At 40.8% G+C, this 20,054-nt stretch overlaps 1 protein-coding gene across 2 annotated transcripts in view; it reads right to left on the bottom strand.

Moving 5' to 3' along the window:
• The window catches only part of EZR (ezrin), a 71,334-nt gene that overhangs the window by 6,875 nt on the left and 44,405 nt on the right, over positions 1-20,054 (bottom strand). For both annotated transcript variants that reach the window (XM_069070339.1, XM_069070338.1), the window contains exons 4-10: positions 18,438-18,533; positions 17,044-17,318; positions 16,083-16,166; positions 14,549-14,695; positions 7,348-7,444; positions 1,637-1,800; positions 341-471 (exon numbers count right to left, since the gene is read on the bottom strand). In XM_069070339.1, coding sequence (XP_068926440.1) covers positions 341-471; positions 1,637-1,800; positions 7,348-7,444; positions 14,549-14,695; positions 16,083-16,166; positions 17,044-17,318; positions 18,438-18,533 — 994 coding nt within the window. The remainder of the gene's footprint in view (positions 1-340; positions 472-1,636; positions 1,801-7,347; positions 7,445-14,548; positions 14,696-16,082; positions 16,167-17,043; positions 17,319-18,437; positions 18,534-20,054) is intronic.

Here is a 20,054-nt window from a genome sequence, read left to right on the forward strand (position 1 = left end):
TCCTTTCCCTCATGTTTTCCTTCCTCTCCCTCTCTCTCTCCCTCCCCCTGTTTCAGTCTTTGTCTTTATCTCTCTTCCTCTCCCTCCCCGTTTCACTCTTTGTCTTTATCTCTCTTCCTCTCTTCTCCTTTCTGTCTCTCCTTCTCCTCCACCTTTCTCTCTCCTATTTGTTTGATTTTATCTTTCTTCCACCTCTCCCTCTAAATCTTTCTCCCCATATTTCTGTCTGTCTTTATCTTTCTCCATCTATCTCCCCACCCTCCTCCCGTCTCTCTTTCCACCACTCTGCCCCTCATGACAGAGGACAGCTCAACTGTACATGTACCACCAGCCTCCTTACCCTTCTCTGCTTTCTTGGTCTTCTGCTCATAGTCCTGAAGCCTCAGCATCAGCTCCTCCTTCTCTCGCAACATCTGCTCCTTCTCTCGTTCAACAGTCTCTCTTCTTTTCTTTTCGGTTTCCAGCTGCTGCCTGTTGGCAAAAGGAAGAGGGAGAGAGAAGCTTCAAACTTCAGACAGAAAACCATGGATACCTGAAAGACTGGAAACCATGAGCTTTTTTATTCTTCTCAAGTCTATGGGATAATTCTCTGCTTCACATGCCCTGTAGCCCACCCTTCATATCTCTCCCCCTCAAAGTGTGGAAGAACATACTCATTTCAAAACCAAACTCAACAATAAAGCCCACCCTCAATGTGTTCTGTAATTAAAGTGATGCTTAGAGCTTCCTACAGTCTCTCATCTTGTGCCTTTGGACATTCAGCTTCCAGGGCAGTCAGGGGACTTTGGTTCTCAAGTCCTACATCTTTATCTTAGAATATTAAACATGAAAAATAACATAAATAATAATGTTATAAATATTAAAATTATATTAGAATATTAAATTAGTGTAGATGCCATAGTACGGTAGGCATGTGGCTCTTTTGGACAGTGGTGATTACCAACGGGTTTCCAGTCCCAGAGACACGAACATCTCAACATTAGAGTAATCAGAAAATCAGAGTTGGAAAAGACCAAGTGGCTCATTTTATCAACAAAGAAAGCAAGGTCTAAGGTACTGTCCAAGATCATACAAGTGCTTAGTGGCAGTCAGGACTGAAACTCAGGTCTTCTGAATCCTGGTGCTCAATGAGAGGGCCTGTGTTCTGTATGTTTAGCAAGAAGCATTTGTTAAATGCTTACTATAGTGCTAAGGACAAGCAGAAAGAAAGGTAGCCCCTGCCCTCAAGGAGGGCATTCTAATGGAAGAAGATGGAACACAAAAGGGAGCTAACAGGTGATGTGGGTGGGGCATGGGTGGAAGAGAAGGGAGTGTTAGGATGAAGCAGCTTTGGTGAATGTTTGGTATGTTATGCAGATGAACAGCCTTCCCTAGGAAGGCAGCAGGATGGAATGGTAGAAGGGTATGAGATTTGGAGCTGGAGGACCTGTGTGACCTTGAGCAGGTCACAAACTCCCTGGGCCTCAGTTTCCTTATCTGTCGAAGGAGGGGGCCGGATTTGATATGCCCTCCACGATCCCATGATGTCTCTCCAGGTCCACTCACTGGGACCACTAACAGATTTTACTCTATTTTTGTACACAAGGTGTACTGCACTGCTCTCCTTGGTCCTGACCTCCCTCTCCTCTTGGCTCACCTCTCCAGCTGTTTCTGGTGCTTCTCCTCCCGTGCTTGGGCTTTCATCTGCTGTACCTCAATGGTATCTGGCTTCCTACGACGCATGTACAACTCATGGTTCCCCATGCAGAGCTGAAGGATCCGCTTATTAATCCGGAGGCGAGGTGCATAAAATACAAAGTCCTATGAGACAAAACAGAATTTCTCTTGTGATCCTCAATCACTCTGCCAGCTTCCAAATCACAGGTGTCTCGTAAGACCCTAAGGCTGAAAGGAGTATGGGTACAAGAGAATGATTTCTGCTTTACCAAGGGAGGAAAACGGCGCCAACCCAAAAGCAACAGATGAAGAGAGGAATGGAATTGCCTACTGGGCTTCTTATACTATTAGGGCACCTGAGCTGTCTGAGTGAGTGAGCTCACAAATGGAAATTTCCTCCATTAGACTGTAGGCTTCCTGAGGACAAGCGACTCTCTTTGATTTCTGTTATACCTCAACAGCATCATGTTATAACATGTTCAACCTGCAACGGATGCTCACTCAACAAATAACTCTTCACATGAAACTGTTTTTTTTCTTTTGCAGGAAAGGGATGCGTTAGTCAGAATTTCAAGAGCCAGAAAGGAATGCTTGTGCTCTAATTAACGCCAAGACATCTATCTGAAAGTGCTCATTTTCCAACCTTCAACCGTATCGTATCAAAGCATAAGGCTCAATTCGGCTGAAAGGAAGAAGTAGAGAACAGTGACTAATGTTTTAGTAATAGAAACAACCACATTAAGGCAAAAATCTTTCAGTTTAGCTCCTTTCCAGTTTCTCCTTACAACCACAGGGTACCCCCCAAACACCATCTGAGGAAACACAAGATACTTATGAGATACAAAGGTGATCTACACTATAAAAATAACTTACTGGACTGAGACATTACTGGCAAAATATAGGGAACTCTGTGTGTGTGTGTTTATATGTATGTATGTGTATATATGCATATATGTATGTGTGTGTGTGTGTATATATGAATAAAAAATTCTGAGTGCTGGTAATAAGGAGCTAGTTCTAGATGTTATTGTAGCGCTTATTCTGATCTTTCTTGGGGAAATCTCCCTCTGGAGTTTCAAATACTTGGATTAAATCATCAGGTTTCCTGAGATGGTATCTGAGAGGTTGGGAGGAAAACAAGGTATTTTTATTACCCACCTACCTTTTATTAAACAATAAGACTGTATTATGGCTTCATAATCAGTACCATAAATGGATCCTAACTGTGACAAATAAGAATATACAAAGAACTACTTAGCCTTAAAAAAAAAATTCACTGGACCAGAACTAGGGACTGAGATGAGATTTTCTCACTAACTAAAAGTCTTCCAAGAACCAGTGTTGCGCTTCTATGGCAGCCAGTCCCCTAGAGCAATTAGGATATCAATTTAGTTGTGCAATGTTACTCAGGGTCCCAAGGGAAGAGGGGGCAGGGAAAAAAGCAAAAGGGAGGAAACTTAGAGCTGTGCCTTCCAGATAACCGGTTTATGTCCTGAAGCATTGAGCAATCACACTTATGGAGACTTCTCACTTGCGGAGTCACCTTCTTTTAGATTTCTAAACCCATGGCTGTCATGGAAACCTCTGGAGGCAAAAGCCACCCAATGTGCTTTTCTTTTTTATTTTTGCAGGGTAATTGGGGTTAAGTGACTTGCCCAAGGTCACCCAACATGCTTTCTTCTTATGCTTTCTCCAGACACCTGAGACATGCTTTTCCTAAATTCACTTAAAGAAATTCTAGAGGGAAAAATCCATGGAAAAGTGAATCTAGGAGTCTAAAGAAGACCACCAAAGAAGGAAAAAGATGACTGGAAGAGAAACATTCTCAAAAGTAGGATGGCCCCAAGCCACTAAGAAATTTTTGGGTTATTGTCCCAGGTTACCCTCATGTCGATGAGCGTGGCCATGGGTTCTTTTCTGTTTTTTTTTTTTCCTCTTTTCTGTTTTTGTTACAAGTATCTTGGTCTCAGAGATCCAAAAAATATGGCAGCAATGTGGATGTACCCTTTTAAAGGTAACCACAGGCCTCAAAGTCCACTGTTGCATCAGAGCCAAGTCAGGAACAGGGTGCCTCTAAAATTTAATGAGAAGTTTTCCCTTTTTGGAACAAAGGGTCAAAAGTTGTGAATTGGTTAGCACTTTTCAGGCACTTCTACTTAAGCTCTGAAGCCTGCAGTATAATGACCTTTTTTGATTTTTTTTTTAAAACAGAAAAAGTCCATCTTTCCTGGGGGTATCTTAATCTGCCATAGGCAGATGCCTCTTTAACAAACTGACTAGAAAGCGGAGAGAATATTTACGGTGAGGAAGGAAACCCCCAACCTTGTCAAAAGGACTTAGCTACTACAGGTAGTACCCCTCATATGGTCCATATGGTGGTGGTGGGGAGGGGTCAATGAAATAAAACACATTTGTAACCTGAGGGGCTGTGCTAAGCAGCTGACTTTTAATAAGGAAATGCTTGGTCATTAGCAAAAGTATGACTGGGGGGAAAAAAGTCTGTTGCAACTTTCGGTGACTACTACACAACAGCTCATTTGTAAGCTGACGCGGAAACTTACTGGACCTTAAGTACTTGTTGGACTCTGCACAAGGCAGTCAAGATGAGGAATCTTAACATGGCATGCACAATCTTCGTCTCTGATGTTGTGTTTTTGTATCTTTGAGATGAAAGGCTAAACTTGAAAACCTTAGTTTCTACTGCCCACCATTAAAAAGTTTCTAAAGGAGATGGTCTGTCTCCATACTACCTCATCTTGTTGTTTAAAAGCCACAAAAAACAAACCAAAAAAACCCACAACAACAACAACAACAACCAAAACCTAGAAGAGTTCTGGGAGGGAAAAAAATCACCTAGGCAATAGTAATAGGTAGTACAAATGACTTGGCTTGAAAGTTCATTATTTCATTATTATAAAATATATTTACAAATCTGAAATAATCTTATGGCAAGACAAGGAATAAAAGGAAGGAAGGAAGAAAAGGAAAGAAGGAAGAAAGGGAAGAAAGGAAAGAAGGAAGGAGGGAAGGAAGAAAAAAGGAAGGAAAGAAGAAAGGAGAAAGGGGAAGGAAGGAAGGACGGAAGGAAGGAAGGAAGGAAGGAAGGAAGGAAGGAAGGAAGGAAGGAAAGAACTAGAAGGAGAATTGAAGAGCCTGGGTTCAAATTTCTGGTTCTGCAATTTACACACTAACAGTAGTAACATAAAGATAATCAACTGTGAAAGACTTGGTAAGTCTGATCAATAAGAAATTGACTATGAAATACTACAATTCCAAGTGACTCATGATGATGAAAAATGCTATCTCCAGATAGAGAGAATTTATGGACTCAGAGTGGTAACAGACGCATATTTTTTCTCATTCTTTTTAAAAATTTTTTCCCCCCAAAAATGGCTAATGTGGAAATATGTTTTGCATGATTTCACATGTATGATAAATATTGCATTTCTTGCCTTCTCAACAGATGGGGGACGGAGTGGAGGAAGTGAGAGAATTTGGAATTGAAAATAAAACTGAATAAAAACATGCCCAGTTCTGCCACTTGTTAAGATGAAGAACCATTGTTCTTTATTTGTAAGCTGAGGGGTTTGGTATATAGATAACCTCTAAGAGGTTACTTTCAGCACTCAAAAAGCCCTTCCAAGAATAATCACAGGATTTAATGCTGAGAGGCTGCTTAGTCTCCGCCCCCCCCCTTAATTTATAGATAAATACACTGAGACCCCGAAAGGCTTAAGTAACTTGCCCATGGTCACACAGCCAGTAATGCCCAGCCATTATCAAACCCTACTTTGTGGACCACAGGTTCAGTGCTCACTCCATAAAATGGACAACCCTAGTACCCTAATGACTTTTCCAGCTTTGCTTTGCCTCAGTTTCTATCATCAATAACATCAATAAACTACAACTAACCTCACTCAGAGGGATGCTGTAAATTACTGTGGACTGCTCCTCGTTTGTAACCAGCTCCTGTGGAGCTGAAGTCCTGGCATTAAGTACTGCTTTAATTTTAAGTAACTGTTTTGTTACTAACAGTAGAAGAGGCAAGCGTTCACAAACAGCAGGAAGGATTTTCAATAAAGAAGAAAATACCTTAACAAATTATGTCAAGACATGCTGCTTTTAAATTATGCTGACAGTAAGGAAAAAGTAACTGGACAATAGCACTGTGTTCTTTCTTGAGCAGGTTACCATCCCTAAGCAATACCCAATCTCAAGAGACTAAATAAATACCCAAGGCATGAAGCCCATGTTTGCCTTCCTAAGCTTAATGCTGTAACTAAGGAACCAAAATGACACAAGGACACCAAGTTTTTTCCCTTTGTTATAATTTTGGTAAAATACAGAACCAGGCATTAAAGGAACTGGCTTAAGTTCATGGAAGGATTATAAGCAGTTTTGTTTGTGTGTTAAATAATTACTAGTACATATTAAATAACAAATTTAATAGAGCATTATTAATAATAATAAAATAGAATGATCAATAATTAAATAACAAATAAAATGTGCATTGTGTATTGGATTTAAAAGTTGCAGAGAAGCAGCAGGCAAAAAAATCTGTCCTGGAAAAGAATGAAAAAAAAACCCACAAAAAAAACAAAAATCCTAAATAAAACATTACTTTCAATATGTCAGTCATAATCAGAGCTAATATGGTTGGAAGGGGCCATAGGAGATCATCTAACTTGGAGTTCATGGTTCCTCAAAGCTTTCATGGATAGTTTCTGTTAATTTGAATGGGGGGAAAAATCACATTTATTTCAATATCATTGGTGTATTTTATTTTACACACTGAAAAAACATTATTCTGAGAATAATGTCTTATTAGACTGACAAGGGGATCCAGGTCAAGAATCCCTGCTCTGGGACAGCTATGTAGTGCAGTGAATAGAGCACCATCCCTGGAGTCAGGAGGACCTGAGTTCAAATCCGCCCTCAGAAACTTAACACTTACTAGCTGTGTGACCTTGGGCAAGTCACTTAACCCCGATTGCCCTGCCTTCCTCCTTCCAAAAAAAGAAAAAAAAAAAGAATCCCTGCTCTGGTCAAACCATAACCCAATTTTTCAGGTCCCATCAAACAGAGAAACTGGCAGGTTTTCCTCATTTATAACCAGATTTTCCCTAAGGGAAACCCAAATTATGAGTTCAGTTCTTAATTTAGTCAAGTTTCGAAGGCAGCTCCAAAAGGAAAAATGCTCAAAGGTCTGACACTAGAGGCCTCATAGACAGAAATCCATCCGAGACCAAGAAAATGGCACTGCAACACAGATGCCCAGTGGACAAGAAGAGTCCCCAACCCCCAGAGCAAGATAAACAATTATGAATTATCAACCCTGAGGCCCCCACTCCCATGAGAGGCTACTGATCATTTAGAAAAACTGCCCAGAGAGGCAACGATTCATTAGGAAGAAAAAGGCCATTCTGAATAAAAAACTGGGTTAATGGGAATGGCTAGCTCTCCATTAGTGTATGTCTTCCACTTTGTTGTCATACTATAATGAGCAGTCATGTGGCACAAGAGGCCCTTTCTATATAATTGTGCCAGTAATTATTCTCCCCATACAAGTGAATAGATTAAGTCACCAGCTCCTTCTCAAATGTCAGAGCAGTCTGAGCACTGTCTCAGAACCTCATTCTGCTTTGGGGACTAAAAAGAAAAAAAAAACACCTCAAACCCAAGTTAACTTACAGGTGCCTTCTTGTCGATGGGTTTAATAACAAACTTTTTGTCATTGAAAGAGATGTTTCTGATTTCACTCCAAGGGAAGCCAATCTTTGGGGTCAATCTAAAGAAATAAAGAGAAAAAAAGGTCAATCCACAACTGTGGGTCTACTGAGTACAGCTCAGTCATTTCTTTACAGATGACTCCCATATCCTCTCTTCTGAATATCACATCAATCCTACATCAACAAATATCTCCTGGATATCTCCATCCAGATGTCCAATAATTATCTCAAACAAAACATGTACAAAAATGGAACTCATCATCTTCCCTTATAACCCCTCCTTCCAAATTTCCATATTTTTGTTGAGGGCATCGCTATCTTGGTATTATCCCTCAATTCCCATATCCAATCAGCTACAAGTGTTTGCTGAAGTTATACTTCTTCAACCTCTCTCATACCTATTCCATTCTCTACACTCACATAGCTGCCATGTAAGTTCAAGACTTCTGGGACACTAATACACTGTTGGTGGAATTGTGAACTGATCCAACCATTTTGAAGAGCAATCTGCAATTATGCCTGAACAATTATACAACTATGCATACCTTTGACCCAGCAATACCACTATTAAGTCTGTTTCTCAAGGTGATCAGGGAAAAGGAAAAAGAATCCCTATGTCCTAAAATATTTATAGTAGCTCTCTTTGTGGTGACAAAGAACTGGAATTTGAGGGGATACCCATCAATTGGGGAATGGTTAAACAAGTTGTGGTATATGATTGTGCTAAAATATTACTATAAGAACGATGAATTGGTTGATTTTAGAAAAACATGGAAAGACTTGCATGAAATACTGAAGAGTGAAATGAACAGAACCAAGAGAATGTTGTATATAGCAGCAGCAACATTATTCAAAGAACAATATTTTCAAGTCAATGTTTTGCCTAGCTATTAAATTCTGGTATTGTGTCTTAACTTTTTATAAATCATATCTTTCTTAGGCTTCGAATTTCCTTGAGGGTAGAGATCCTAACTAATACTTCTTTTTTATCTCTCACAGCACCCAGTATGATGATCATTGTTGCTGGATCACATATTTATGGCTCAAAACTAGTCCTTATTTTACAGGTGATCAACCTGAAGCCTAGAAGTTAAGTCACTGGCCCAAGTTCATGATGTTTTGAAAGTAGTAAATCCACAGTCTCTGACTCCAAATTCTGCACTCATTGCACTGATTCATACTGTACACTTAAATAAGGATTCCAACACTACTATAATCATCTTTATGGGTAATACAGCCCAGGTTCTGGGCTGAATTTAGCATATACTCTGTGACATTATTAAAGGACAAAGGTAGAAACAACCTCCATCTAGCTATGTGGCTAACATATTACCCAAAGTAAGGGAAAGCATCATAGGGTCATGAGATCCAGAGCAGAGAGAGACCCCACAGATCATCTTTTCTAACTTCCTCATTTTACAGATGTGGAAACTGAGGCAAGGAGAGGTTAACTGATTTGCCTAAAGTCACACAGGTAATAAGCCTCTGAGGTAGGATGGATAGATCTAAGTATTTTGCTTAATTTTTTTAAATCTGGGCATTAAGATTTAAAGAAGGAAAATAATTTTCCTATATGTATGTATAAATACATACACAGGGTGTCAGTAACCTGTGTTATGTTGAGAGTATGAATCAGCATTAACAGGCAGAAAAAAGGGGGCTTAAAGAAATCATCTGACTTGGCCTCCTGCTTCATCATGGGTATGTATAGTCATTGCCTGTGGGGTTTCTGTGGGAAGCCCGCATCAGAGCTAGTAATGAGAAAGAAACAATGAACCACACCAGTGTTGCTCAATTTGCGATGGCATAATTAATACCGTGGGACCAGAGAGACTAAGTTTACAACTCTTTCTAAACACTAAGCAACCAGGAAACGGCTGGTTTCTATGTAGTCCTATCACTACATTCTCCCTCATCTCAAACACTGAGAATTTCTGTTGCTATTCTTGGAAAAATTATATCATCAGACTGTGCCATCGTCTTTCCTGTTCCTTGGTTGTGGACCTGGGCATCTTGCCATCAATGGATCTCTTGATGACTGGTAGCACCCTTTAGCTGTGGCCTGTCCTTTTGAAAAACCATGAAACTTCAAGTTCGAATTAATCCATAACCATTTATGAGCGTGGTTTCAATGTTCAAAGTAAAGGACTGATCGTGGAAGCCTTATCTTTAAAAAATGCTATTCCAAGAGCCAAAACAGAATAAAGTTTGGCAGAATTTTTTTTAAAGGAGTTTATAAGTGGCTTGTGCTAAAAAGAGATACAAAGTTCTCCTGTTGGAAGTTTATCCTAGCCCAACAGATGCTTTAAAAAAAAGTGGTCATATTATAATATGTAGTGAGTTAAGAATGAGTGGGAATCATGAAGCATGGATATAGAATCATGGATTGAAGAGTTATAAGGGGCCTTGGAAATCAAGTCCAACCCAACCTCCCACTCCCGTTTTACCAAAAATGGAGAATCAAAGAGGTTTAGTGAATGCAGACTGCAAATGACAAGATGGGATCAGAACCGTGGCTCTCTAGAGGGGTCCAAATCCAAGACTCTTTTGACTAGAGCATGCTGGTTGGGCTGCTGGATCTAAGGTGACACTTACAATTTTATATACAAGCAAGCAACAAAAGTCTTGCTTAACTTTTATTTTTTGGAAGGCAACTGGGGTTAAGTGACTTGCCCAAGGTCACACGGCTAGTTTTTTGTGTGTGTGTGTGTGTGTGTGTGTGTGTGTGAAGTGTCTGAGACTGGATTTGAACTCAGGTCCTCCTGACTCCAGGGCTTGTGCTCTACTCACTGCGCCACCTAGCCACCCCTATTGCTTAACTTTTAGAAAGAAAAAAAAGAGGACCAGGTTTTGGAAGCTAATTCACATGGCGGCCTAATTGTCATACTGATATGACTAATTGACTTGCCAGGTTTGTGGAAGTTATCCAATCCTATTTGAGATCATGGTACTTTGGAGGCTACATCCAGTGAGGCAGTCTGCACTATAAAATTCAATTCAATAAGTATTTTATTAAGCACCTACTATGCGCCAGGCGCTGCGGCTAAACACTGGGGATACAAATAGAGGCAAAAGATAGGCCCTGTCTTCAAGGAGCTTACAATCTAATGGTAAAAACAACTGAATAGTCATTTTCAAAAGAAAGTGCAAGTAACATTAACATTAACAGGCAGCAGATGGGTCTCAGTGATGGACCTACAGAGAGATGTGTTTGTTTTTAGAGCAGCTGGCTAATACAAGATATTGACAGAGCTAGTCCTGGAGTTAGGAAGACCCGAGTTCAAATCTTAACACTTACTAGCTTGGTGACCCTGGGCAAGTCATTAAACATCTATTTCCTCATCTATAAAATGAAAATAACAACAGCATCTACCTCCCAGGTTGTTGTGAGGATAAAATGAGATAATATTTGTAAAGTGCACTTTGCTTAAAGTGCCACATAAATGCTAGATATTATCATATCTATCAACAGATTCAACTCATCTTTCCTTTAACTGAATTTCTTTATTGCTGGAGCAATGAATTCCAAACATTTAACTCAATGCTACTATTAGCAATGAGCAGGGTTCTTCTGGTCTAGACCTGAGTTCACTGATACTACCTCTGAGAAAACCCCTCCTACCCATGTGCGTCAGCAACTGTTTGGCAACTTCTAATGTTAAGGAAAGAATTGTCTAGAGCACTGAAAACTTTAAGTGACTTGACCAGGGCCACACAGAAGGTACTTCTTAAATGTTTACTCACTGACTTCCAAACTCAGTTTAAAAGGAAAAGAACTTCGGTCACCAGACTGATTCCAGTGAAGGGTGGACTTAGAAATAAAAACAAGGTGTGTCTCAGGAGAGAGGAGAGAGAGAGAGAGAGAGAGACAGACAGACAGAAGGTGCATGCTCACTCCTATGTTAAAGCTTTTCAACTTGGGGAAATTACAAACCAGATAACGGAAGCGCCAGTTAAACCGACAAGTGGGGAGAGGGCCGAGGGCAGAAAAGGAGGTGTGAATCGGGCTCAAACTCTTATTCAAGAAAAGACAGAAACACCTGTGGTTTGGAGGCAGTTATGAGCTGACATCAGCAAGTTCCTGCCTATGGTTATTATATGTGGCTTGAAAAACCTGTTTGGATAACCGTGGCTCTATTGCAAAACCTTCTCATTCAAGAAACTAAGCTCCAAGGCAAGAGGCAGTGGTGGGCACTCTTGAGTTTTCCCTTTTATTTTGTGTACTTTCTCCTTAGGATGGAGATACCTTGATGATGGCCCAGCCTCAAAGCCATCATTCTCTAAGTTGGGGCGCTCTCAAAGGGAAAGAGAAAATTAAGACCTTTCTTCCTCCCACACACCTGACTAAACCAAACCATCTACACAAAATAAAAACATCTTCCCTCTCTACTCCTCTATGACACTGAGACCAGAGCCAATGACATTCACTTATCATTGTTTTAGTGTGGAGGGTAACAAGTGTGATTGGGAGGGAGAATGCATGGTACAGTGTCGGGGGTGGGGGGGAGGTGGGGGTTGGGAATGAAGGATTTGGAGTCAGGGAACCTGGATTCAAATGCCAGCTCTGGCCACTTATGTCTGGGTGACTCTGGGAAATCTGTAAAATAAGGGGGCTGGACTCAAGGACCTCCAAGGGTCTCTTTCAGTTCTAAATCCAGGATCCTATTAATGCATTTGCAGCAGCAACTGGGAGGAGTAGGAAAAAAGCAAGAACCACACCTTCAGAACTAAGGCTGGAAGGATCAATCTCAGCCAACACCCTCATTTTACAGAAGGCCACATAGCTAGAGGAGCAGGTTGTTCCTAAAATGGCTTTGGAGCAGTAATCACTCGTTTTTAAAACCTTATGTACGTCAAAGGATTTTCCTTAGCAACCCTGAGCAGTCAGTACAAGTATTATTATTCCCATTAGACAGATAAGGTGACTGAGAAGCCCTGAAAAATTAATAAGGTCGCTACCGACCATCAATGCCTGGATTCAACTGAAGCCCCCAGACTTTTCCCATTATATCATACCACTTCCAGAACTGAGAATCAGGGGCTGTGATTCACAAGACTAGAGTCCCATATGTAAGTCAAATCTCTTAAACTCTCTCTCTCTCCTCATCACTGCAGACAGACTTCCTTCAAGTCTCAGCTGAGGTCCCACCTTCTGCAAGAAGTCTTTCAAAGGCCCTCTCTTCACCTTCCCTCTGAAACTATCTCTAATCTGGTCTGTCTGTATCTTGTTTGTATTAATCGTGTTTTCAAGATGTTTCCTCCACTGGACTGTGAGCACCTTGAGAGCAGGGACTAGTGTTGGGGGGGATTTTTTTTGGCCTTTCTTCATATCTCTAGCACTTGGCACAGTACTTGAAACATAGCATGTACTTGAATAAACACTTACTGAATGACTTTTCTACAAGAGTAACATAATAATAACTATTTATAGCAGCTACTATGTACCAGGAAAATGCTTTACATCACCAAATCCTCACAATAACCCTAGGAGGAGGTGTTATCATCATCCCCATTTTACAGATGAAGAAACTGAGGGCACAGCAGTTAACCAGCAACTCAACATCCTGGGGCTCTTGTGGATGCAAACAGCCCCTCCCCAAACTTTAAGGGTAACATAGCTCCGAGCTACCTGAGGACCCTTAGAGTAAGGACACCAGGGAGTTATTACCTGTCCCCTCCTCACTGTGGTCAAGTATCTCTCACAGAATCAAAGAATCTCAGGCCTGGATGGGACCTCAGAAATCTCAGAATCCAACCTATAGCTGAAGAATCCCATTTACAGCCCCCCTCACAGATGCTCAGAAAATTTTTGCATGGAGAGCCCCAGTGGTAGAGAAACTAGCAGCTGATAAGGAAAGACATTTCACTTTGGATAGCGTTGCTAAAAGTTTTCCTTATTGTTTCAATCAAAATTAAATCTTTTTACAATTTCCATTCATTGTCATTAGGATGAAGGGAAGGGATTAAGCATATATTAAGTGCCTACTATATGTAAAGCAACATAGTGCTAACCACTTGGGTTTGGGTCTTTGTTTCTGGTCCAGAACTGGATTTTGTTGAGTCAATGAATAAATGAAAAAAAAAGGTATCATTTCATCAATGTAGGGAATTTCCACTAAGAAAGCTCCCTCTATAAATGTACATGAGCACCTGTAGAATAGTGAAAACTTAAGTGACAATCACTGTCAGGCAACCAGTACTTTAGAGGCAGGACCTGAACCCAGGACTTTCTGCCTCCAAGGCCAGCCCTCTACCTACTATGCCAAGCTGCCTCTCCATCACTGGAGATACAAAGACAAAAACAAAACAGTCCTGGCCCTCATAAGCTAAATAATGAACGCAGAGCAAATGAGTAACTCCCAAAAGTTTAGAGGGTTTAGTTTAGACGAATATTCTATTTTACACTAATTTATGCAGTCTTAAAGGTCTCCAATAACACTCTAAATATTCGATTGCAAGTTCCTTGAAGGTAGGGATTATCTTTTGCTTCTTTTTGTATACCTAAAACTTACCACAGTGCCTGGCACACAGTAGGTATTTAATAAAGGTTGATTAATTACATTAGCAGAAATTTAATAAAAGGGTTAATCTCACAGGGAGCCTTCCTGTGAGTTCAAAACTGTAAGTTTTGCAGAACTGCTGTGGTGGCAGTTGAACCCATAAGTTTTAGTGGTTAGATCCTATTCCATGGAGAAAGAATGGGGCAGGCAAAGACTGCACTGACGATTCACCTGCCCTAATTCCTCTCTTTCTGCCCCATTTCACAGGCTCCATAGGGTTACTCTTTCTTATTCCCTCCCAGTTCTTCCTTCAAACAAATGGGTCTATAGAATTTTATCTAAATTTTAATGGACTATACTCTCCCCCCCAATCATCCACAAAGAGTTGACATTCTGAATATTTCAAGATACTGCATGTACTGCAAACATTTAATGTACAATAACATTAGTAAAGAAGGTAGTGCCAAAAAAAGGTCTTTGTACCAAGTTTCTGATGCACTCGTATCAACAGAGTAGAAACAGACCTTCACGAACTGTCCTTTCCCTGGGCCAACACAAAGCTGAACCAGGCCTTCATGCAGCCCTTTTCAGTACTGCTAACTCCCCATCTGTTCCCCATTCCTTCTACCCCATCAGTTCAAAAAGGGAAAAGTTTCAACTCACTTGTCATCTTTCTCGTAAATATTCAGCCCAAGGGCATCCACTCCGAGCCAAAGGTCTGTTCCTTTTTTGTTTTTTATCTCAAAATAATTGATCCCATACATTTCCAAATCCTGAGCAATCTTCAAATACTCCAGCATAGCATTATCTCTAGTTGGGGAGATTGAAAAAATACACACACACACACACACACACACACACACACACAAAACAGTAGATTAGGATAAATTTAATTTTCCATTGTAATCCCAAGAAGATAAGGATAATTTTGGCAGTTCTTTTGTTTACTGGTCATTCTTCCTCCATCCCCTGTCTGAAGCACTCAGGAAGAACGAAGAAAGGGTATCAGAACAGCAAGGACCTTAGGTAGGCTGGAATCAATGGTGGAAAAGGAGTGAGTATTGCTATAACTTCAAATGCATAGTATCGATGATAGTGCCCATCTCTAATGTCCTAAAGGATTGCTCTCTTGACAAATCAAGACAGAACCTCACTGAAGTCTTTGTAGACTAGATAAAAAATGGTCTTAATTAAGTGATATGGCATTGTTTTTGCTGACCTAGCAGATTATTTCTTCTCTGCCCAGCATGGTAATTCCAGGATCCCTACTGCTTTGCTCATTTATTATTGCAGACCACTCTCCTGCCTGCTTTTCCCCGTCCACCCCACCCAGGGAATCTACTTGAGTCAGATGGTTTCAGCCATGGGGGTGCCATAAGCAATAAGCTATGGTTGCCAGGAACTTTACAAGCAAGACCCTTCCAGACTCTGAGCCTGGCATTCAACCTCAAAATGCTGCCAATGTAGGAAAATAAGGAGCACTTGGATGATCAGTCACATCAGGAAACAAAGCAGTACACCACTTAAAAGAGCAACAACGCCGGCTGGAATGGCCAGGTCACCGCAGGGGGGGTGTTTTTGCTTAACTGCTGTCCTTTGTTACAGTGGGGATGAGATTTCCAGAAATGACTGTGATGTAGAAACAAACTTCTCACCTCCATGCTACATTTGTTTCTCTAAGATCAATGTGCCTTCTAGCGGTTTTGCCTTGTCCAATAAAAAACTATGAGGAAGCAACTTCTTTGTATTTCATGGACAAGCAAACCAATGCCACTTAAGCAGCAGAGAAAAACAGGGCAACAGTGATTTTTTTTGTTGTTGGGGGAGGGGGGGGAGAAGCAACCTCTGTATTCTTTGAGATGCTTATATTTTTTTTCCTCCCCTAAAAAACGTACCAAGGAAGAAAAGGTAGCCTAGGAAGGAACTTTCCTAGGCTTCTATGTAAAGGCTGGTCCCCGGGATATAACTATAATTTAATTATGAGAAATAAATAAAAAACCACAACACAAAACAAATGCCCTACCAGTCACATTAAAACTTTTAATACCTTATTAGGCATTAAGACTGGAAAACAGTTCAAGAGTCTCCTAGAGCTAATTACTTGGAGATTCCTAACTGAAGTCACATGGTAAAGAAGATTAGCTGGAGGAGCCGGAGATGACCTAAATACCAGTTTGCACTATACCCAAGCACTCACTTCAGCATCCCACGGTGTTCGGCATGCCACACCTGAATGCGATCTTCCCACTGTTCTCTGGAGAGCTTGTGCTGGTCCATTACTCTGAAATATAAAAAGAAGGACACTGATGCTTCTTTTCCTTCCTTCCTTCTTTTCTTTTTCTGTCTCTTTTCTAATTAAAGGATGCTGAACGCTATGAAATCTGCCTCTCCTTCCCACTTCCAGAAAAATCCTTACTTTCCTTGGGATAAATGTCTAAGAAGCTTTTGTTGGAACCTGGGACCATACTGCACTGGAGTCGGAACAGACAATTACAGAAGTTTAGATTTCTGTTCATGGTTGTCAGTCTAATCTTGGTTAAAAAACTTCAATGTTCGGCAATGTCTTTTTTTTTTCCTCAAGAGAGGCTATAAAACATACAGATAGTAGTGGGGAAGTGGAGGGAAGTTCCTAGATTAATCAAAGCAAATTAACATAGGGACTAAGGAATTTAAAGGGGCCCCATCATCATTATTATTATTTCAGAGTGCTACTCTCTTAGAAGAAAAGTGACTAAGTTTAAACTCAATGCAACATTTATTAAGCATTAATTAGGTGTAGGGGACTGTGCCTGGCACTAGGGATACCCCACTTTTAAGGAATTTACATCCCATTAAGGGGATTCAACACACTAGAAAAGAAGGCCACACCCACATCCCACCCCTTTATATTTCCATAAGGGCAGGATATTTTTCCTTTCCCATTATGTTTTCCTCCCACTACCTGAAACTATGCTAAAAGCAGCCATAAGCATCTTCACAAAGTACACTTTGTGTGTTGGGAGAGTCCAAAGTCCAGAGTGACTCATTTTAAAAATGTACAAAACCCAGAAGTCACTGGAATCCCAACCCTGGCCCTGCCACTCCTGATATTATTTCTGATACTGAAGAATGACATGAGTGAGTGAATGGACAAGAGAGATAGTGTGGCCTGGGATTACCTCTGTGGGATCAAACGTTCAGAGCTGAGGTATCCTGCCTTGTGCACATCTTTATTGTAGTCACCAAACTTGGCTTGAACGGCATAGGACCCGAGCAGTACAGCGGTCTCGGGAGGGCAGTAGATTTCATCACTAAGGATTCCATCTTTTACTTGCAGGAAGAACAGCTTCTGGGTAATGTCCTGGATCAGCTCCTCGGGCACATCCTCTGGGTAGAATTTGGCCCGGAATTTGAACTGGAGGGGGTTCTCCTTTCTGAGTTCCTGAGCAGAGACCTGGATGAGAGAAACCAAACTCATGTAAAATTCAAACAACAAAGTTCTAGACTTCAGAACACCAAATCTGTTAACAATGGCATGTACAAACACATACAAATGGATCTCCTAAGATTAGATTTTTCGGGACAAGATTCTTTAAAAGGCTTTTTGAGGATATTAAGTCAAAAAAAGAAAATTCAGGGAATAGCTCGGTCTGCCTTTGTGCCTTGTTAGACATTCATCAATGACCCAGCAGAAGTCAAATACTAACCAGTGTCTCCTGGCTTCTTGGCCAGCCCTTCCTCCCAAACTGTAATCATAAGGTCAAAGATAGTTTTAAAGGATTTATGTAGTCCCTAAGCCTCCAAATGCTCTTATTTTACAGATGAGGAAACTGAGGCCAAGAGAAGGGCCTCAAGATTCAAAGGCAGGCCCTGCTTTAGAAACTCCCTGTACATCATCGTGATGGGAACTGCCCAGCATGCTAGGCAGGGGTGGGAAGCTTGTCCCTGGGCTTTAGAACTCATGTTTAAACCTAATGGCTCTTCTTTCACCATGCTGCAGGCCAAATTCTATTATGGTATATTATACTAACCTTTGAGAAAATATGCTTTTGGCGGAAAATGGATTTGCCCCATAAGAAGTGGTTTAGAGGGGGGAAATTATATTAATGTTTAGTTTACTTTATCCTAGAACTGCTAAAAAAAATAACAACAACTTTTCTTAAGCACTTGGGCATAATTAAGTCAACTTGAGCAAACAGACCTAAAGCTAATGTTTTTATGAAACATTAAAAAAAAACCCATTTGTTGCTTTTTTAATCTTCTCAGAAGCAAATTAGTTTCTCTGGTACATTCTAATTAAAACAAACCAACAAACTCAAGGTCAAATAATAGTTGTACAATGAAATACCATATCAACTCAGTGAAACAGGGAGTTAAGATACATAAGGTACCCAGGTCCCAGGACTCTCTGGGAATCTGCAAGTCTAATTTTTTTTTAAAGTCCTTTAGACAAATGGAAAGGAGAAGGGCTAGGAGAGTAAGGTGCTCAGGTTTCCCTCATCAACAGTCAATGTCAAATCAGCAAGCCAACACACCCAGGTTAACAATCTGTAAATAGTTAACCCTCATTTACCTTTTTATCAAGCTTCAACCAGGTTGGAAATCCTTTATTATCCACATATTGGAGGCCAAAGTACCATACTTCCCGAAGGCCAATGGTCTTAACCACCTGGAAATATAAATGTAGAAACCAATTATAGAGGGATGCTTCTCCCAAATGGGCAGAAATACCCGATAGTCATCATATGATACAGCTTTCCTAGAGTTAGCCCTATTCCCAAGGGAATAACCAGTCTGACTGGCTCACTTACTACACAGGTCTAAGAAACCCTTGTGTGTTTCTGGTTGTGACTCTGCTTGTCAATGAGTCGGTCCAGGAATCTGACAGCTAAGGAGAGGGAAGGGAAGGAGTGACTGGCTGAAAGGCAGGAAACAGATGGTGGCGCATTTCCAGGGTAGTGATGCTGAGGTTTGGGAAAGAGGCAAGCTTAAGTTTTATATTCACCATGGGGTGACAGGCAGATTTTTGGCTTCTGGGTTCCTAGGATGTGAAATAATGACCATCCAGTGCCAGGAACCTCATATCAGGGTGTGGAGGAGGGGAATGATTTAATCCTGACTTAAAGTAAGGGCCTGTTCTTCATTAGCTTGATGAGTCATTTTAAAAATTCTTTATGGTGCTCCTGAAGAAAAGAAAGTCTCTTGCAATGTGATTCATGGGGAGTATGGTGCCAGCTACTACTGTGTGTCTGAATGGCTGGGGGGGGGGGCAGGGGTATCTGCAGGACACTCATTCAGTATACTGCACTGTAGACATTTGGGAAACACGATCTGTGGTCAGTCAGGCCAGGCTTTGAATACCTGCTGACAATCTCAAAAGTGGCCCAATTTTTCTGGGGGACCCCCACACATTTTGTGGTTTCTTTTAGGCTGTGAAAGAAAAAAAGGGTCTTTATCTAACCATGATAGAAATCGCAAACAAGGCATTTGCACTTTAAGCCAAAGTTTGATGTTCGAAGTAGACTGAGTTCATGAAAAGCTAGAGTTGGGCAGGCCCTTAGAGGTTACCTAGTCTACCACTCTCATCTTACAGATGAGGAAACTGAGGCCCAGAGAGAAAGGGCTTTCTCTCCATTTTAGTAATAATCTAGTAGCAAAAGCATTTTCTTAAAGATGAAGAATATTTATAGATTTACATGGAATTTATGTAAAACAGAAAAAGTAATTCATTGTTGCAAGATTGGGGGGGGAAGAAAATGATTAATCTATGATACAGATTTAGACTGTTGTATTTTTTTTATTTCATAGGAACCCAAAGTGAAAAGGAGAATGAAGACAAATCCATATTTCAAAGATTATGTTCAACCTCCCTCCATACTTCCCAACTATGACTCTCCCCTTCACCCCCTTGTACTTGCCCACATGGTTTTTTTGGACATGTATCCAAATTTTATCCTTGTTAAATAATTTCACCATATTGCCTTGCCTTCCCCCCTCCAAAAAATAAAATAAAATGGTCAGCCTGCCTCTCATGCGAAACATGACAATGTAGGGTAATCATGAGCATATAAGGCAACTAGGACACACAGTGGACAGAGGATTGGCCCTGGGTTCGAATCTAGCCTCAGACACTTACCAGTTGTGTGAGCCTGGGCAAAGCCCACTAAAGCTCTGTCTACTTTAGCTTTCT

This window comes from Petaurus breviceps, unplaced genomic scaffold, assembly GCF_028583685.1.
Source record: "Petaurus breviceps papuanus isolate PSGF00001 unplaced genomic scaffold, PetGlider_PUasm1.0 90808, whole genome shotgun sequence".
Classification (NCBI taxonomy): domain Eukaryota; kingdom Metazoa; phylum Chordata; class Mammalia; order Diprotodontia; family Petauridae; genus Petaurus; species Petaurus breviceps.